The 18,530-nt window shown below is 37.5% G+C and overlaps 1 protein-coding gene across 1 annotated transcript in view; it reads left to right on the top strand.

Annotated features, from left to right (window-relative positions):
• The window catches only part of LOC133632134 (extracellular matrix organizing protein FRAS1-like), a 232,969-nt gene that overhangs the window by 55,141 nt on the left and 159,298 nt on the right, over positions 1 to 18,530 (top strand). Inside the window, exons 6-10 of the mRNA XM_062024375.1 lie at positions 1,022 to 1,155; positions 1,535 to 1,618; positions 4,686 to 4,787; positions 15,809 to 16,000; positions 16,414 to 16,503. Coding sequence (XP_061880359.1) covers positions 1,022 to 1,155; positions 1,535 to 1,618; positions 4,686 to 4,787; positions 15,809 to 16,000; positions 16,414 to 16,503 — 602 coding nt within the window. The remainder of the gene's footprint in view (positions 1 to 1,021; positions 1,156 to 1,534; positions 1,619 to 4,685; positions 4,788 to 15,808; positions 16,001 to 16,413; positions 16,504 to 18,530) is intronic.

Here is an 18,530-nt window from a genome sequence, read left to right as displayed (position 1 = left end):
GCCATATTATAATAATGTGGTGGGCTGCAAAAAATGGAGTGGCGGGCCAAGTTGAAATGATGTGGTGGGCCGACTTAAAACTGTGGGACGGGCCATGTTAAATTTAAGGGATGTGTCAGGTAAAAATGATGTGGCGGGCCATGATAAAATGGATTGAACTTCCGCCAAAAAATGACGTGGCGGGCCAAGTATAAAATAAAATGGTGGGCCACCGCAACATTATGTGGCGGAACACATAAATATATGTGGCCGGCCACTATAAAATGGAGTGGCGGGCCACTTTAGAATGATGTGGCTGAGAACATTAGAATGATGTGGTGAGCCACTATAAAATGATGTGGCAGGCCACAATAAAATGGAGTGGCGGGCCATGTTAGAATGATGTGGTGGGCCACAATAAAATGGAGTGGCTGGCCATGTTAAATGAAGTGGTGGGCCACAATAAGGAGTGGTGGGCCATGTTAGAATAATGTGGTGGGCTGCAAAAAATGGAGTGGCGGGCCACTATAAAATAGAGTGGTGGGCCACTATAAAATGGACTGGTGGGCCATTTTAAAATGACATTTTGGGCCACAGTGAAATGGAGTTTTGGGCCACAACACAATGGCGTGGCGGGCCATATTATAATAATGTGGTGGGCTGCAAAAAATGGAGTGGCGGGCCAAGTTGAAATGATGTGGTGGGCCACAATAAAATGGACTGGTGGGCCGTCTTAAAATGACGTGGGCCACTGTAAAATGAGTGGTGGGCGACAATAAAATGGCGTGGCGGGCCATATTAGAATGGAGTGGCAGGCCATTTTAAAATGATGTGGTGGGCCGCGATAAAATGGAGATTTTATTTTGAGGCTATCTTGCCAGGTTTACCTGGAAGGTAAGCTCGCTGCTGATTGGCTCTGAAGATGAAGGTGCGCACCATCACTTCCTGTTGCTCACTGTTTGTGTTTGTGTGTGTGTGTGTGTGTGTGTTTGTGTTTGTGTGTGTGTTTGTGTTTGTGTTTGTGTGTGTGTTTGTGCGGCAGAGTCGTGCTCCTGGCAAGACTCGGTGTACCAGGACGGCGAGGAGTGGCGTCCCGGGCCGTGCTCCAGGTGTGTCTGCCACGATGGCGACGCCCACTGCTCTGTGGCCGAGTGTCCGCCAGCGACCTGCAAACCGGTGAGTTCCTGTTTGAGGTTAGCATGTTGGCCGAGTGACAAAGTGTGTGTTTGTGAAGATGTTGTGTACTCTCTGTGTAACATGTACAACACACTACACTACATGTGAGTGTGGAGGAGGAGGAGCTTGTTGGTGATGTTGCCACGGAAACGTTCTAGCACATAGCGAAGAGGAAACGTGTGAGGACAAACATTAGTTGACAGTTGAGATGCAAATTGAAACTGAAACTGAAACTGAAAGGGTGAATCAGGACGAGACTTGGTAGTCACGGTCGGACACTTAATTAGTGACTGACCATTAAGAATAGACCTTTAATTAGTGACTGACCAATAAGAATAGACCTTTGATTAGTTACTCATGAATTCTTCTTCCCCCTCAGAATGAGAACTTGGTGATCCCGCCTGGTCGATGCTGTCCTGTCTGTGTCTCCAACACCTGTCTGGCAGCTGGCAAGGAGTACCAGGTAGGACACTTCATTAGGTACCAGGCAGGACACTTCATTAGGTACCAGGTAGGACACTTCATTAGGTACCAGGTAGGACACTTCATTGGGTACCAGGCAGGACACTTTATTAGGTACCAGGCAGGACACTTCATTAGGTACCAGGTAGGACACTTCATTAGGTACCAGATAGGACACTTCATTAGGTACCAGGTAGGACACTTCATTAGGTACCAGGTAGGACACTTCATTAGGTACCAGGTAGGACACTTCATTAGGTACCAGGTAGGACACTTCATTAGGTACCAGGTAGGACACTTCATTAGGTACCAGGTAGGACACTTCATTAGGTACCAGGTAGGACACTTCATTAGGTACCAGGTAGGACACTTTATTAGGTACCAAGTAGGACACTTTATTAGGGACCAGGTAGGACACTTCATTAGGTACCAGGTAGGACACTTTATTAGGTACCAGGTAGGACACTTCATTAGGTACCAGGTAGGACACTTTATTAGGTACCAGGTAGGACACTTTATTAAGTACCAGGCAGGACACTTCATTAGGTACCAGGTAGGACACTTCATTAGGTACCAGGTAGGACACTTCATTAGGTACCAGGTAGGACACTTCATTAGGTACCAGGCAGGACACTTCATTAGGTACCAGGTAGGACACTTCATTAGGTACCAGGTAGGACACTTTATTAGGTACCAGGTAGGACACTTTATTAGGTACCAGGTAGGACCCTTCATTAGGTACCAGGTAGGACACTTTATTAGGTACCAGGTAGGACACTTCATTAGGTACCAGGTAGGACACTTTATTAGGTACCAGGTAGGACCCTTCATTAGGTACCAGGTAGGACACTTCATTAGGTACCAGGCAGGACACTTCATTAGGTACCAGGTAGGACACTTCATTAGGTACCAGGTAGGACACTTTATTAGGTACCAGGTAGGACACTTTATTAGGTACCAGGTAGGACCCTTCATTAGGTACCAGGTAGGACACTTTATTAGGTACCAGGTAGGACACTTCATTAGGTACCAGGTAGGACACTTTATTAGGTACCAGGTAGGACACTTTATTAAGTACCAGGCAGGACACTTCATTAGGTACCAGGTAGGACACTTCATTAGGTACCAGATAGGACACTTCATTAGGTACCAGGTAGGACACTTCATTAGGTACCAGGTAGGACACTTCATTAGGTACCAGGTAGGACACTTCATTAGGTACCAGATAGGACACTTTATTAGGTACCAGGTAGGACACTTTATTAGGTACCAGGTAGGACCCTTCATTAGGTACCAGGTAGGACACTTTATTAGGTACCAGGTAGGACACTTCATTAGGTACCAGGTAGGACACTTTATTAGGTACCAGGTAGGACACTTTATTAAGTACCAGGCAGGACACTTCATTAGGTACCAGGTAGGACACTTCATTAGGTACCAGGTAGGACACTTCATTAGGTACCAGGTAGGACACTTTATTAGGTACCAGGTAGGACACTTTATTAGGTACCAGGTAGGACACTTTATTAGGTACTACGTAGGACACTGCATTAGGTACCAGATAGGACACTTCATTAGGTACCAGGTAGGACACTTCATTAGGTACCAGGTAGGACACTTTATTAGGTACCAGGTAGGACACTTTATTAGGTACCAGGTAGGACACTTTATTAGGTACCAGGTAGGACACTTTATTAGGTACCAGGCAGGACACTTTATTAGGTACCAGGTAGGACACTTTATTAGGTACCAGGTAGGACACTTTATTAGGTACCAGGCAGGACACTTTATTAGGTACCAGGTAGGACACTTTATTAGGTACCAGGTAGGACACTTTATTAGGTACCAGGTAGGACACTTTATTAGGTACCAGGCAGGACACTTTATTAGGTACCAGGTAGGACACTTCATTAGGTACCAGACAGGACACTTTATTAGGTACCAGGTAGGACACTTCATTAGGTACCAGGTAGGACACTTTATTAGGTACCAGGTAGGACACTTTATTAGGTACCAGGTAGGACACTTTATTAGGTACCAGGCAGGACACTTTATTAGGTACCAGGTAGGACACTTCATTAGGTACCAGGTAGGACACTTCATTAGGTACCAGGTAGGACACTTTATTAGGTACCAGGTAGGACACTTCATTAGGTACCAGGTAGGACACTTCATTAGGTACCAGACAGGACACCTTATTAGGTACCAGACAGGACACTTCATTAGGTACCAGGTAGGACACTTCATTAGGTACCAGGTAGGACACTTCATTAGGTACCAGGTAGGACACTTTATTAGGTACCAGGTAGGACACTTTATTAGGTACTACGTAGGACACTGCATTAGGTACCAGATAGGACACTTCATTAGGTACCAGGTAGGACACTTCATTAGGTACCAGGTAGGACACTTTATTAGGTACTACGTAGGACACTGCATTAGGTACCAGATAGGACACTTCATTAGGTACCAGACAGGACACTTCATTAGGTACCAGGCAGGACACTTTATTAGGTACCAGGTAGGACACTTTATTAGGTACCAGGTAGGACACTTTATTAGGTACCAGGTAGGACACTTTATTAGGTACCAGGTAGGACACTTTATTAGGTACCAGGTAGGACACTTTATTAGGTACCAGGTAGGACACTTCATTAGGTACCAGGTAGGACACTTCATTAGGTACCAGGTAGGACACTTTATTAGGTACCAGGTAGGACACTTCATTAGGTACCAGGTAGGACACTTCATTAGGTACCAGGTGGGACACTGCATTAGGTACCAGGTAGGACACTTCAGTGGGTACCAGGTAGGACACTTGATTAGGCACCAGGTGGGACACTTTATTAGGTACCAGGTAGGACACTTCATTAGGTACCAGGTGGGACACTTCATTAGGTACCAGATAGGACACTTTATTAGGTACAGGGAGGGCACTTCATTAGGTACATTAGCTATTCTAACCCTGTGCTGGGTTGTGTGTGTGTGTGTGTGTGTGTGTTGTGAGCTGGTCTAATTGTGTTTATAAATGTGTGTGTGTGTGTGTGTGTGTGTGTGTGTGCTGACAGAATGGCGAGCAGTGGCAGAAGGACGCCTGCACCACGTGTGTGTGTGACCACGGTCAGTCTAAATGTCACACACACACCTGCCGGGCAGTCACCTGTGAGAAGGTGAGTGGACACGCAGACAAACACACCTTTATCAGGGGAATCAGTCAAATAGGAGCTGTGTGTAGTTCATTGTCTGTCACACACACACACACACATTGACATTCAGCACCTCATACAAGTGTGTGTGTGTGTGTGTCTGTGTGTGTGTGTGTGTGTGTGTCTGTGTGTGTGTTACAAACAAATTGCAGGACAGTTTGTGTCCAACAAAAGTTGACATTTTCTTCCTGCTTGTAAGTTATTTGTACAACATTGTTTAGTGGTGAGCGAGGCAGAGAACACGTGTGCTGAATAAAATATGAATAACATTCAAAGAAGACATTTCTAGCTACTTTTACTTTATATTCATGTTGGCCTTGTTTTATTTATTCATGTATTTTTATTTTACAGCATTTAATATTGTTATAAAATATGTCAGATTTTCAGTCATCATTTTAATGTACTTAATTATTGACAATAATTGTATTTAGTTTCAATTTGGCAGATGAGATTTACTCGTGTTCATTTTTTAAATCAGGTTTTGTGTTTTATTTGGACACATTTGCACGTACAAAATGTTATCATACGCACTAAAAAATGTTGGGTTAAAAAATAACCCAATTTGAAGCCACATGCTGGTTCTAAAAGGACGGGCTCCTTATTGGAGTTATTTTATTTATCTATTCTATTAACTCAACATTTTGGGTTACTTTTTTCAACCCGACTTTTGCATTGAATTATTTAACCCAAAAGTAGAGTTATGCTAACTCAATGTTGGGTTATTCCCAACCCAACTATTGGGTTAAATGTATTTAACACAGAAGCTGAGTTATAATGTTGGGTTATTCACAACCCATTTATTGGGTTGCACAATTTAGCGCTCTTTGACCCAATAGTTGGAAATGGAGAAATACTTTCTTCGAAATGTATTCTTTTTTTTTAATGGATTTTTAAAATGATAAATTGATTCACAATAGGGTTGAATTCGGATGTTAATTGATTCATTTCTGCAGCCTATTACAGTTACTTCCTGTCATGGGGACATAAATGTTGTTATGTTATCACCCCATTTAAAATGCATTAATAACTGGACATGTTTATTAATCATTCATTAATAAAGACACTAATACTAGAGGCAAAGTGACACCTTCAGTAGGAAGACTTAGTGCAGTACGTGTCAGAGATATATGTGGAGGGGCGATAGTTTAGTTGACCAAAATAAAACATTTTACACAAAATGTTTTGAATTTCGTGAACAAAATGTTTTTTCCAAAGAATTATGCTGACAATTGAGTTTTAAAAACAAATAATAATAAAAAAGTGTGTTTGTCAAGTTACAGTGTTTTAAAAATCAGTGTGTAAAAATTCACTGGAAAATAAACAATTGTGCACAAGTGTGTGCAGAAAAATTCTGCATCAAAGAAAATATCAGTGTGTAGAAATTCAGTGTGAAATAATTCACCAGGAGTGAGTCTTGAGTTTTGAAGCAACAAATATTTTTGCACTTAATTATTTTACACTTAATTATTTTACACTGAATTTTTACACACTGATTTTTTTTTCCAACAAAACATTTTTTCACTTAATTTTCCCGCACTGAATTTTTTTACACAGATTTTTTCTGGAATTAATATTTTTACATACATTTTTTCTCATGGATTTTTTTTACACTGAATTTTTTACACTGACTTTTTACACACTTGTTTTGTTTTTTCACGCAGTATTTATTTTACAATGGATATTTTTAGACTAATTTTTTTCAAGATTAATTTTTCCCACTGAAAATTTTCAGACTACATTTCTCTGCAATAAACACCATTTTTTTCTGAATTTTTTTTTTTTTAATTGAGTTTTTTCCATAGAATTATGCTGAAAATGTAATTTTAAAAACAAATAATGATAGAAAAAAAGTGTGTTTTGAAAGCCTGTTTGTCAAGTTACAGTACATTTTTATGCACTGATTTTTTTTTCCAACTAAATATTTTTTCACTTAATTTTCCCACACTGAATTTTTTTACACAGATTTTTTCTGGAATTAATATTTTTACATAAATTTTTTCTCATGGATTTTTTTTACACTGACTTTTTACACACTTGTTTTGTTTTTTCACGCAGTATTTATTTTACAATGGATATTTTTAGACTAATTTTTTTCAAGATTAATTTTTCCCACTGAAAATTTTCAGACTAAATTTCTCTGCAATAAACACCATTTTTTTCTGAAATTTTTTTTTTTTTTAATTGAGTTTTTTCCATAGAACTATGCTGAAAATGTAATTTTAAAAACAAATAATGATAGAAAAAAAGTGTGTTTTGAAAGCCTGTTTGTCAAGTTACAGTACATTTTTATGCACTGATTTTTTTTTCCAACTAAATATTTTTTCACTTAATTTTCCCACACTGAATTTTTTTACACAGATTTTTTCTGGAATTAATATTTTTACATAAATTTTTTCTCATGGATTTTTTTTACACTGACTTTTTACACACTTGTTTTGTTTTTTCACGCAGTATTTATTTTACAATGGATATTTTTAGACTAATTTTTTTCAAGATTAATTTTTCCCACTGAAAATTTTCAGACTAAATTTCTCTGCAATAAACACCATTTTTTTCTGAAATTTTTTTTTTTTTTAATTGAGTTTTTTCCATAGAACTATGCTGAAAATGTAATTTTAAAAACAAATAATGATAGAAAAAAAGTGTGTTTTGAAAGCCTGCTTGTCAAGTTACAGTACATTTTTATGCACTGATTTTATTTTCCAACTAAATATTTTTTCACTTAATTTTCCCACACTGAATTTTTTTACACAGATTTTTTCGGGAATCAATATTTTTACACCAATTTTTTCCTATAGATTTTTTTTACACTGACTTTTCACACACTTATTTTTTTTATGCAGGATTTATTTTACACTGGATATTTTTAGTCTGATTTTTCTTAATTGATTTTTCCCGCCGAAATATTGTAGACTAACTTTTTCTGCAATAAGTATTTTCACACCAATTTTTTCTGAATTGATTTTTTTTTACCCTGAATTTTCCTGCACTGATTTTTTTCCACTGCATTTTTTTTACAAAACTGATGTTTTAAACCCAGCAAAAGTGTACTGAATGAAATGGTCAGTGAAAGGTTGTAATAAATAATCCATGCTAGGATTCTTCCAGGGTCCCCACAGGTCTCTTCAATGACCCCCTTGAGTGTGGGAAAGCGGCATGTCGCGCTCTTCTCGCTCGATAATGTCCTTCTCGGCCGGGCGGTGTCAGACTGTCAGGACGTCGTGAGCGGTTGCCATGGTGACCAGCCTGTTCTCGCCCCTCTGAACAAAGCAAACATGGCAGCATCTCTTTTTGATCTGAGCCTGTAGCAAAACCTCCCAGTCAGCACGTCGTCACGTCCAAGGAGACTTCAGCAAACTCATTTCATCCTAAACATAGAAATATTTGTGAGGGCATTCATTTATTCATTCATTCATTTTGCCAGCGATCGCTGTCACAATGTTCCAGTCCAGCAGCCGCCGGGGGTCGCAGTTATAAGGGTGTGAAAAATATCCATTTCCAATTTTTTCAGCAGAAGCTGCTGGGGGTGGCGGCTAGGGCTGTCAAAAAAACCAACAACATTCAGATGAATCGCGATTCTTCTTTGTAACGATTCTTAATCGATACAAAAATATAAAAAAATCGGTTCAATTTTTTAATTTTTTTTCTCAATCTGTCCTGCCAGCAGCAGCCACCGGGGGTTGCAGTTAAGGGTGCAAAAAAAGAATAATTGTGATTCGTATTTGTAACGAATTCTTAATCAGTTAAAAAAAAATCGAATTAAAATCTATTTAGTTTTTTTAATCTGTCCTGTCACCAACAGCCGCCAAAAAAAAAAAAAGTTAATTAATCGTGATTCTTCTTTGTAACAATTCTTAATCGATTAAAAACGATCAAAAATCGATTACAATTTTTTTTTTTTTTTTTTTTTTTTTTTATTCAATCCGTCCTGTCAGCAGAAGCCACTGGGGGTTGAGACTTGAGGTGACAAAAAAAAAAAAAAAAAATCTGATTAATCGCGATTCTTCTTTGTAATGATTCTTATTCGCTTGAAAAACATCCAAACTCGATTCTAATTTTTAAAAAAATTCAATCTGTCCTGTCAGCAGCAGCCGCCAAGTTGCGGCTAGGGCTGTCAAAAAAAAAAAAAAAATGTTTTAGATTAATCGCGATTCTTCTTTGTAACGATTCTTAATCGCTTGAAAAACATCCAAACTCTATTGTAATTATATTTTTTTCACTCTGTCCTGTCAGCAACAGCCGCCAAGTATCGGCTAGGGCTGTCAAATGTTTTTTTTTTTAATTAAAACATTTTTGATTAATCGCGATTCTTCTTTGTAACGATTCATAATCGATTGAAAAACATCCAAAATGGATTCTAGTTATATTTTTGTTTCAATCTTTCCTGTCAGCAGCAGCCGCTAAATTGTGGATAAGACTGTCAAAATAACTTAAAAATGTTTAGATTAATCGCGATTCTTCTTTGTAACGATTCTTAATCCATTCAAAAAAATCTAAATTCGATAAAAACAATGTTGTTGTTTTTTTCAATCTGTCCTGTCAGCTACAGCCTCCAAAAGAAAATAAACAATTTTTGATTAATCGCGTTTCTTCTTTGTAACAATTCTTAATCGATTAAAAAATATCAAAAATCGGTTTTAATTTTAAAATGTTTTCTCAATATGTCCTGTCAGCAGCAGCCGCCGGGGGTTGCGACTTGGGGTGACAAAAATAAATAAATCTGATTAATCGCGATTCTTCTTTGTAACGATTCTTAATTGCTTAAAAAAAATCAATTTAAATGTTTTTTGTTTTTTTTCAATCTGTACAGTCAGCAGAAGCTGCTGGGGGTGGCGGCTAGGGCTGTCAAAAAAACCAACAACATTCAGATGAATCGCGATTATTCTTTGTAACGATTCTTAATCGATACAAAAATATAAAAAAATCGGTTCAATTTTTTAATTTTTTTTCTCAATCTGTCCTGCCAGCAGCAGCCACCGGGGGTTGCAGTTAAGGGTGCAAAAAAAGAATAATTGTGATTCGTATTTGTAACGAATTCTTAATCAGTTAAAAAAAAATCGAATTAAAATCTATTTAGTTTTTTTAATCTGTCCTGTCACCAACAGCCGCCAAAAAAAAAAAAAAGTTAATTAATCGTGATTCTTCTCTGTAACAATTCTTAATCGATTAAAAACTATCAAAAATCGATTACAACTTTTTTGGTTTTTTGTTTTTTCTATCCGTCCTGTCAGCAGAAGCCACTGGGGGTTGTGACTTGAGGTGACAAAAAAAAAAAAAAAAAAAATCTGATTCATCGCGATTCTTCTTTGTAATGATTCTTATTCGCTTAAAAAACATCCAAACTCGATTCTAATTTTTAAAAAAATTCAATCTGTCCTGTCAGCAGCAGCCGCCAAGTTGCGGCTAGGGCTGTCAAAAAAAAAAAAAAATGTTTTAGATTAATCGCGATTCTTCTTTGTAACGATTCTTAATCGCTTGAAAAACATCCAAACTCTATTGTAATTATATTTTTGTCACTCTGTCCTGTCAGCAACATCCGCCAAGTATCGGCTAGGGCTGTCAAATTTTTTTTTTTTTAAATTAAAACATTTTTGATTAATCGCGATTCTTCTTTGTAACGATTCATAATCGATTGAAAAACATCCAAAATGGATTCTAGTTATATTTTTGTTTCAATCTTTCCTGTCAGCAGCAGCCGCTAAATTGTGGATAAGACTGTCAAAATAGCTTAAAAATGTTTAGATTAATCGCGATTCTTCTTTGTAACGATTCTTAATCCATTCAAAAAAATCTAAAATCGATAAAAACAATGTTGTTGTTTTTTCAATCTGTCCTGTCAGCTACAGCCTCCAAAAGAAAATAAACAATTTTTGATTAATCGCGTTTCTTCTTTGTAACAATTCTTAATCGATTAAAAAATATCAAAAATCGGTTTTAATTTTAAAATGTTTTCTCAATATGTCCTGTCAGCAGCAGCCGCCGGGGGTTGCGACTTGGGGTGACAAAAAAAAAAAAATCTGATTAATCGCGATTCTTCTTTGTAACGATTCTTAATTGCTTAAAAAAAATCAAAAATCAATTTAAATGTTTTTTGTTTTTTTTCAATCTGTACAGTCAGCAGAAGCTGATGGGGGTGGCGGCTAGGGCTGTCAAAAAAACAACAACATTCAGATTAATCGCGATTCTTCTTGGTAACGATTCTTAATCGATACAAAAATATAAAAAAATCGGTTTAAATTATTTTATTTTTTTCTCAATCAGTCCTGCCAGCAGCAGCCGCCAAGTTGCGGCTAGAGCTGTCAAAAAAGCCTAAATTTTTTTAGATTAATCGCGATTCTTATTTGTAATGATTCTTAATTCAATCAATCAATGTTTATTTATATAGCCCTAAATCACAAGTGTCTCAAAGGGCTGCACAAGCCACAACGACATCCTCGGTACAGAGCCCACATACGGGCAAGGAAAAACTCACCCCAGTGGGTTGATTAAAAAATATCAAAAATCGGTTTTAATTTTAAAATGTTTTCTCAATATGTCCTGTCAGCAGCAGCCGCCGGGGGTTGCGACTTGGGGTGACAAAAAAAAAAATCTGATTAATCGCGATTCTTCTTTGTAACGATTTTTAATCGCTTAAAAAAAAAATAAAAAATCAATTTAAATGTTGTTTTTTTTTCAATCTGTACAGTCAGCAGAAGCTGCTGGGGGTGGCGGCTAGGCCTGTCCAAAAAAAAAAAAAAATTCAGATTAATCGCGATTCTTCTTGGTAACGATTCTTAATCGATACAAAAATATAAAAAAAATTAGTTTAAATTATTTTATTTTTTTCTCAATCTGTCCTGCCAGCAGCAGCCGCCAAGTTGCGGCTAGGGCTGTCAAAAAAGCCTAAAAATGTTTAGATTAATCGCGATTCTTATTTGTAACGATTTTTAATCGCTTAAAAAAAAATAAAAAATCAATTTAAAGGTTTTTTTTTTTCAATCTGTACAGTCAGCAGAAGCTGCTGGGGGTGGCGGCTAGGCCTGTCAAAAAAACGACAACATTCAGATTAATCGCGATTCTTCTTGGTAACGATTCTTAATCGATACAAAAATATAAAAAAATCGGTTTAAATTATTTTATTTTTTTCTCAATCAGTCCTGCCAGCAGCAGCCGCCAAGTTGCGGCTAGAGCTGTCAAAAAAGCCTAAATTTTTTTAGATTAATCGCGATTCTTATTTGTAATGATTCTTAATTCAATCAATCAATGTTTATTTATATAGCCCTAAATCACAAGTGTCTCAAAGGGCTGCACAAGCCACAACGACATCCTCGGTACAGAGCCCACATACGGGCAAGGAAAAACTCACCCCAGTGGGTTGATTAAAAAATATCAAAAATCGGTTTTAATTTTAAAATGTTTTCTCAATATGTCCTGTCAGCAGCAGCCGCCGGGGGTTGCGACTTGGGGTGACAAAAAAAAAAATCTGATTAATCGCGATTCTTCTTTGTAACGATTTTTAATCGCTTAAAAAAAAAAAAAAAAATCAATTTAAATGTTGTTTTTTTTTCAATCTGTACAGTCAGCAGAAGCTGCTGGGGGTGGCGGCTAGGCCTGTCCAAAAAAAAAAAAAAATTCAGATTAATCGCGATTCTTCTTGGTAACGATTCTTAATCGATACAAAAATATAAAAAAAATTAGTTTAAATTATTTTATTTTTTTCTCAATCTGTCCTGCCAGCAGCAGCCGCCAAGTTGCGGCTAGGGCTGTCAAAAAAGCCTAAAAATGTTTAGATTAATCGCGATTCTTATTTGTAACGATTTTTAATCGCTTAAAAAAAAATAAAAAATCAATTTAAAGGTTTTTTTTTTTCAATCTGTACAGTCAGCAGAAGCTGCTGGGGGTGGCGGCTAGGCCTGTCAAAAAAACGACAACATTCAGATTAATCGCGATTCTTCTTGGTAACGATTCTTAATCGATACAAAAATATAAAAAAATCGGTTTAAATAATTTTATTTTTTTCTCAATCAGTCCTGCCAGCAGCAGCCGCCAAGTTGAGCTGTCAAAAAAGCCTAAATTTTTTTAGATTAATCGCGATTCTTATTTGTAACGATTCTTAATTCAATCAATCAATGTTTATTTACATAGCCCTAAATCACAAGTGTCTCAAAGGGCTGTACAAGCCACAACGACATCCTCGGTACAGAGCCCACATACGGGCAAGGAAAAACTCACCCCAGTGGGTTGATTAAAAAATATCAAAAATCGGTTTTCATTTTAAAATGTTTTCTCAATATGTCCTGTCAGCAGCAGCCGCCGGGGGTTGCGACTTGGGGTGACAAAAAAAATAAATCTGATTAATCGCGATTCTTCTTTGTAACGATTTTTAATCGCTTAAAAAAAAAAAAAAAATCAATTTAAATGTTGTTTTTTTTTCAATCTGTACAGTCAGCAGAAGCTGCTGGGGGTGGCGGCTAGGCCTGTCCAAAAAAAAAAAAAATTCAGATTAATCGCGATTCTTCTTGGTAACGATTCTTAATCGATACAAAAATATAAAAAAATTAGTTTAAATTATTTTATTTTTTTCTCAATCTGTCCTGCCAGCAGCAGCCGCCAAGTTGCGGCTAGGGCTGTCAAAAAAGCCTAAAAATGTTTAGATTAATCGCGATTCTTATTTGTAACGATTTTTAATCGCTTAAAAAAAAATAAAAAATCAATTTAAATGTTTTTTTTTTTCAATCTGTACAGTCAGCAGAAGCTGCTAGGGGTGGCGGCTAGGGCTGTCAAAAAACGACAACATTCAGATTAATCGCGATTCTTCTTGGTAACGATTCTTAATCGATACAAAAATATAAAAAAATCGGTTTAAATAATTTTATTTTTTTCTCAATCAGTCCTGCCAGCAGCAGCCGCCAAGTTGCGGCTAGAGCTGTCAAAAAAGCCTAAATTTTTTTAGATTAATCGCGATTCTTATTTGTAACGATTCTTAATTCAATCAATCAATGTTTATTTACATAGCCCTAAATCACAAGTGTCTGAAAGGGCTGCACAAGCCACAACGACATCCTCGGTACAGAGCCCACATACGGGCAAGGAAAAACTCACCCCAGTGGGTTGATTAAAAAATATCAAAAATCGGTTTTCATTTTAAAATGTTTTCTCAATATGTCCTGTCAGCAGCAGCCGCCGGGGGTTGCGACTTGGGGTGACAAAAAAAAAAAAATCTGATTAATCGCGATTCTTCTTTGTAACGATTTTTAATCGCTTAAAAAAAAAAAAAATCAATTTAAATGTTGTTGTTTTTTCAATCTGTACAGTCAGCAGAAGCTGCTGGGGGTGGCGGCTAGGCCTGTCCAAAAAAAAAAAAAATTCAGATTAATCGCGATTCTTCTTGGTAACGATTCTTAATCGATACAAAAATATAAAAAAATTGGTTTAGATTATTTTATTTTTTTCTCAATCTGTCCTGCCAGCAGCAGCCGCCAAGTTGCGGCTAGGGCTGTCAAAAAAGCCTAAAAATGTTTAGATTAATCGCGATTCTTATTTGTAATGATTTTTAATCGCTTAAAAAAAATAAAAAATCAATTTAAATGTTTTTTTTTTTCAATCTGTACAGTCAGCAGAAGCTGCTGGGGGTGGCGGCTAGGGCTGTCAAAAAAACGACAACATTCAGATTAATCGCGATTCTTCTTGGTAACGATTCTTAATCGATACAAAAATATAAAAAAATCGGTTTAAATAGTTTTATTTTTTTCTCAATCTGTCCTGCCAGCAGCAGCCGCCAAGTTGCGGCTAGAGCTGTCAAAAAAGCCTAAAATGTTTTAGATTAATCGCGATTCTTCTTGGTAACGATTCTTAATCGATACAAAAATATAAAAAAATCGGTTTAAATAATTTTATTTTTTTCTCAATCAGTCCTGCCAGCAGCAGCCGCCAAGTTGCGGCTAGAGCTGTCAAAAAAGCCTAAATTTTTTTAGATTAATCGCGATTCTTATTTGTAACGATTCTTAATTCAATCAATCAATGTTTATTTACATAGCCCTAAATCACAAGTGTCTCAAAGGGCTGTACAAGCCACAACGACATCCTCGGTACAGAGCCCACATACGGGCAAGGAAAAACTCACCCCAGTGGGTTGATTAAAAAATATCAAAAATCGGTTTTCATTTTAAAATGTTTTCTCAATATGTCCTGTCAGCAGCAGCCGCCGGGGGTTGCGACTTGGGGTGACAAAAAAAAAAAAATCTGATTAATCGCGATTCTTCTTTGTAACGATTTTTAATCGCTTAAAAAAAAAAAAAATCAATTTAAATGTTGTTGTTTTTTCAATCTGTACAGTCAGCAGAAGCTGCTGGGGGTGGCGGCTAGGCCTGTCCAAAAAAAAAAAAAATTCAGATTAATCGCGATTCTTCTTGGTAACGATTCTTAATCGATACAAAAATATAAAAAAATTGGTTTAGATTATTTTATTTTTTTCTCAATCTGTCCTGCCAGCAGCAGCCGCCAAGTTGCGGCTAGGGCTGTCAAAAAAGCCTAAAAATGTTTAGATTAATCGCGATTCTTATTTGTAATGATTTTTAATCGCTTAAAAAAAATAAAAAATCAATTTAAATGTTTTTTTTTTTCAATCTGTACAGTCAGCAGAAGCTGCTGGGGGTGGCGGCTAGGGCTGTCAAAAAAACGACAACATTCAGATTAATCGCGATTCTTCTTGGTAACGATTCTTAATCGATACAAAAATATAAAAAAATCGGTTTAAATAGTTTTATTTTTTTCTCAATCTGTCCTGCCAGCAGCAGCCGCCAAGTTGCGGCTAGAGCTGTCAAAAAAGCCTAAAATGTTTTAGATTAATCGCGATTCTTATTTGTAACGATTCTTAATCGATTAAAAATATAAAAAAATCGATTAAAATGTTTTTTGTTTTTTTTTCAACCTGCCCTGTCGGAGGTGTACTGGAGGTGGTGTGGAAGTGGAGTGGCGGCTGAACCGTGTGCCGTGTCGCCCTGCAGGGCCAGAGCAAGATGAGGCGGGCGGAGCAGTGCTGCGAGGAGTGTGCGGCCACACGGGGGCGCTGCCGGCACCAAGGCCTGCTCCGATACCACGGGGACACCTGGAACGCCGCCGGCTGCGAGTTCTGCTCCTGCAGCCGGGGCCAGGTTCTGTGTCGGAAGGCGGAGTGCGGGCGTGTGGACTGTCCGCAGGTAAGCACACCCATAGAAGTTGGTGTACTACTAAAGTGTTTGAAATAAAAGTACATTTAAAAAAAAGGTGAGTGAAGCTCAGGTGTGTTTGTTGTTGTTGTTGTTGTTGTTGTTGTTGTTGTTGTTGTTGTTGTTGTTCACTTCAGGATGTTTGGATTGTACAGGAAGTGTGACATCACATCTGGTTGTATTTCCTGTCAGCGCTCTTATTTTGGTGCCACTTCCTGCATGGCGCTCCTTTCCCTCACCTGTCCCTGATTGGCACACCTGCTGGCCAATCAGGCTGCTTATTTACACCTGTTGGTCAGGTGTGGAGTGTCCATGATGTCCAGGACCTTTCATGACTGCTCCTCCTCCAATTAATGACTGACCAAGTGGTTTTATTTTCTTCAAGTTGCCACTTTGTCTCTCAGGGGTCGCACCTGCGTCACCTGCCAGGACTTTGCTGCCCTCAGTGTTCCTCTCAGAGAACTTCCTGCCTGCACCAAGGACAAGTACACCAGGTACTTTCACCTGTCTGGCTCTTAGCTCGGTCGTTAGCGCGCTCCTGTCTCCGGCAGGGACTGAGCCACGCCCGTTAACCGACTAACTTTAGCATGCTAGATGGTTAGCTCGTTTTGCAGGCATACGCCTCTGATTAAATATTTTCTTATTTAAAGCACGCTAACTTTTAGCATGCTAACATATCGTAGCTTTTTTAAACTCATTTTGCACCTCAAAGTCCAATATTTTGGAATTTCATGCATGCTAACTTTCACATGCTAAATATTTAGCAAATTTTGCAGGCATACGCCTCAGAGTCAAATGTTTTATTAAATGGATGCTAACTTTTAGCATGCTAACATTAGAATGCTAGGTATTAACTCATTTTGCAGGCATACGCCTCAGAGTCAAATGTTTTATTAGATGGATGCTTACTTTTAGCATGCTAACATTAGAATGCTAGGTATTAACTCATTTTGCAGGCATACGCCTCAGAGTCAAATGTTTATTAAATGGATGCTAACTTTTAGCATGCTAACATTAGAATGCTAGGTATTTACTCATTTTGCAGGCATACGCCTCAGAGTCAAATGTTTTATTAAATGGATGCTAACTTTTAGCATGCTAACATTAGAATGCTAGGTATTAACTCATTTTGCAGGCATACGCCTCAGTCAAATGTTTTATTAGATGGATGCTTACTTTTAGCATGCTAACATTAGCACGCTAGATGTTAGCTAATTTTGCAGGCAAACGCCTCGGAGTTAAGTATTTTGTTATTTCATGCACGCTAACTTTTAGCACGTCAACGTCAACATGTTAGCATGTTAGCTTTGTATTACCCTTTTTGCCGGTATACACCTCAGAGTCAAATGTTTTATTAAATGGATGCTAACTTTTAGCATGCTAACATTATCATGCTAGGTATTGACTCATTTTGCAGGCATACGCCTCAGTCAAATGCGATGTCATGCATGCTAACCTTTAGCAGGCTAGCCATTAGCTGATTTTGCAGGTATACACCTCCAGAGTCAAGTATTTTTTTACATGCGTGCTAACCTTTAGCATGCTAAAATGGACATGTTAGTATGTTAGCTTTTGCAGACAAACACCTAAGAGACAAATATTTAATTGTTTCATGCATGCTAAGCAAAGTTTATTTCCAAGTTTAGAAAAGCAAAATGGCAAAATGAGCTGGTTGAAAGTTTCATATTTCTATCATGGTTGAATCTAACATTTGAATATTTCTCTTCTTGTTGCTGCACAAAAGAATCAAAGTTTCCATGCTTGTTAAAAATGAGCAAGTCGTGCTTTGAAAAGAAAAAGGAGGTCATTAAAAGCAAACAATTTATTCCCTTCTGGTTCTTCCTGCTCTCCCTGGAGGATCTCCTTTAAGGACTATCTTTGGAGGATCTCATTTAAAACTCTTTGAAGATCACACAAACTTTTTGTTGTCAAGCGCAGCCTCCTTTTTATCTCCACTTTTCACACGCAAATTGCTTCTGCTTCTGTCAGACTGCTTAGGACCCAGGAGACCTCAGATAGTCCCTCAGATAGTCCCTCAGATAGTCCAGTCTGGGGAAAACTCACAACAAAGTCTGTCTTTTTATCATCTCTATTTATATCTAGTTAGTTGGCTAAATACTAGGGTAACTATTTATATATGCAGTTAGCTAAATACTAAGCTAGCTTCATATGTAGTTAGTTAGCTAAATACTAGGATAACTATTTATACATGCCGTTAGCTAAATACTAAGCTAGCTTCATATATAGTTAGTTAGCTAAATAGTAAAATAAGTATGTATATATGTAGTTAGCTAAATACTAAGCTAGCTTCATATATAGTTAGTTAGCTAAATAGTAAAATAAGTATGTATATATGTAGTTAGCTAAATACTAAGCTAGCTTCATATATAGTTAGTTAGCTAAATACTAGGATAACTATTTATACATGCCGTTAGCTAAATACTAAGCTAGCTTCATATGTAGTTAGTTAGCTAAATACTAGGATAACTATTTATACATGCCGTTAGCTAAATACTAAGCT

This window comes from Entelurus aequoreus, linkage group LG17, assembly GCF_033978785.1.
Source record: "Entelurus aequoreus isolate RoL-2023_Sb linkage group LG17, RoL_Eaeq_v1.1, whole genome shotgun sequence".
Classification (NCBI taxonomy): Eukaryota; Metazoa; Chordata; class Actinopteri; order Syngnathiformes; family Syngnathidae; genus Entelurus; species Entelurus aequoreus.
Note: the sequence above shows the minus strand (reverse complement) of the source record. Positions and strands in the feature narration are given on the sequence as shown.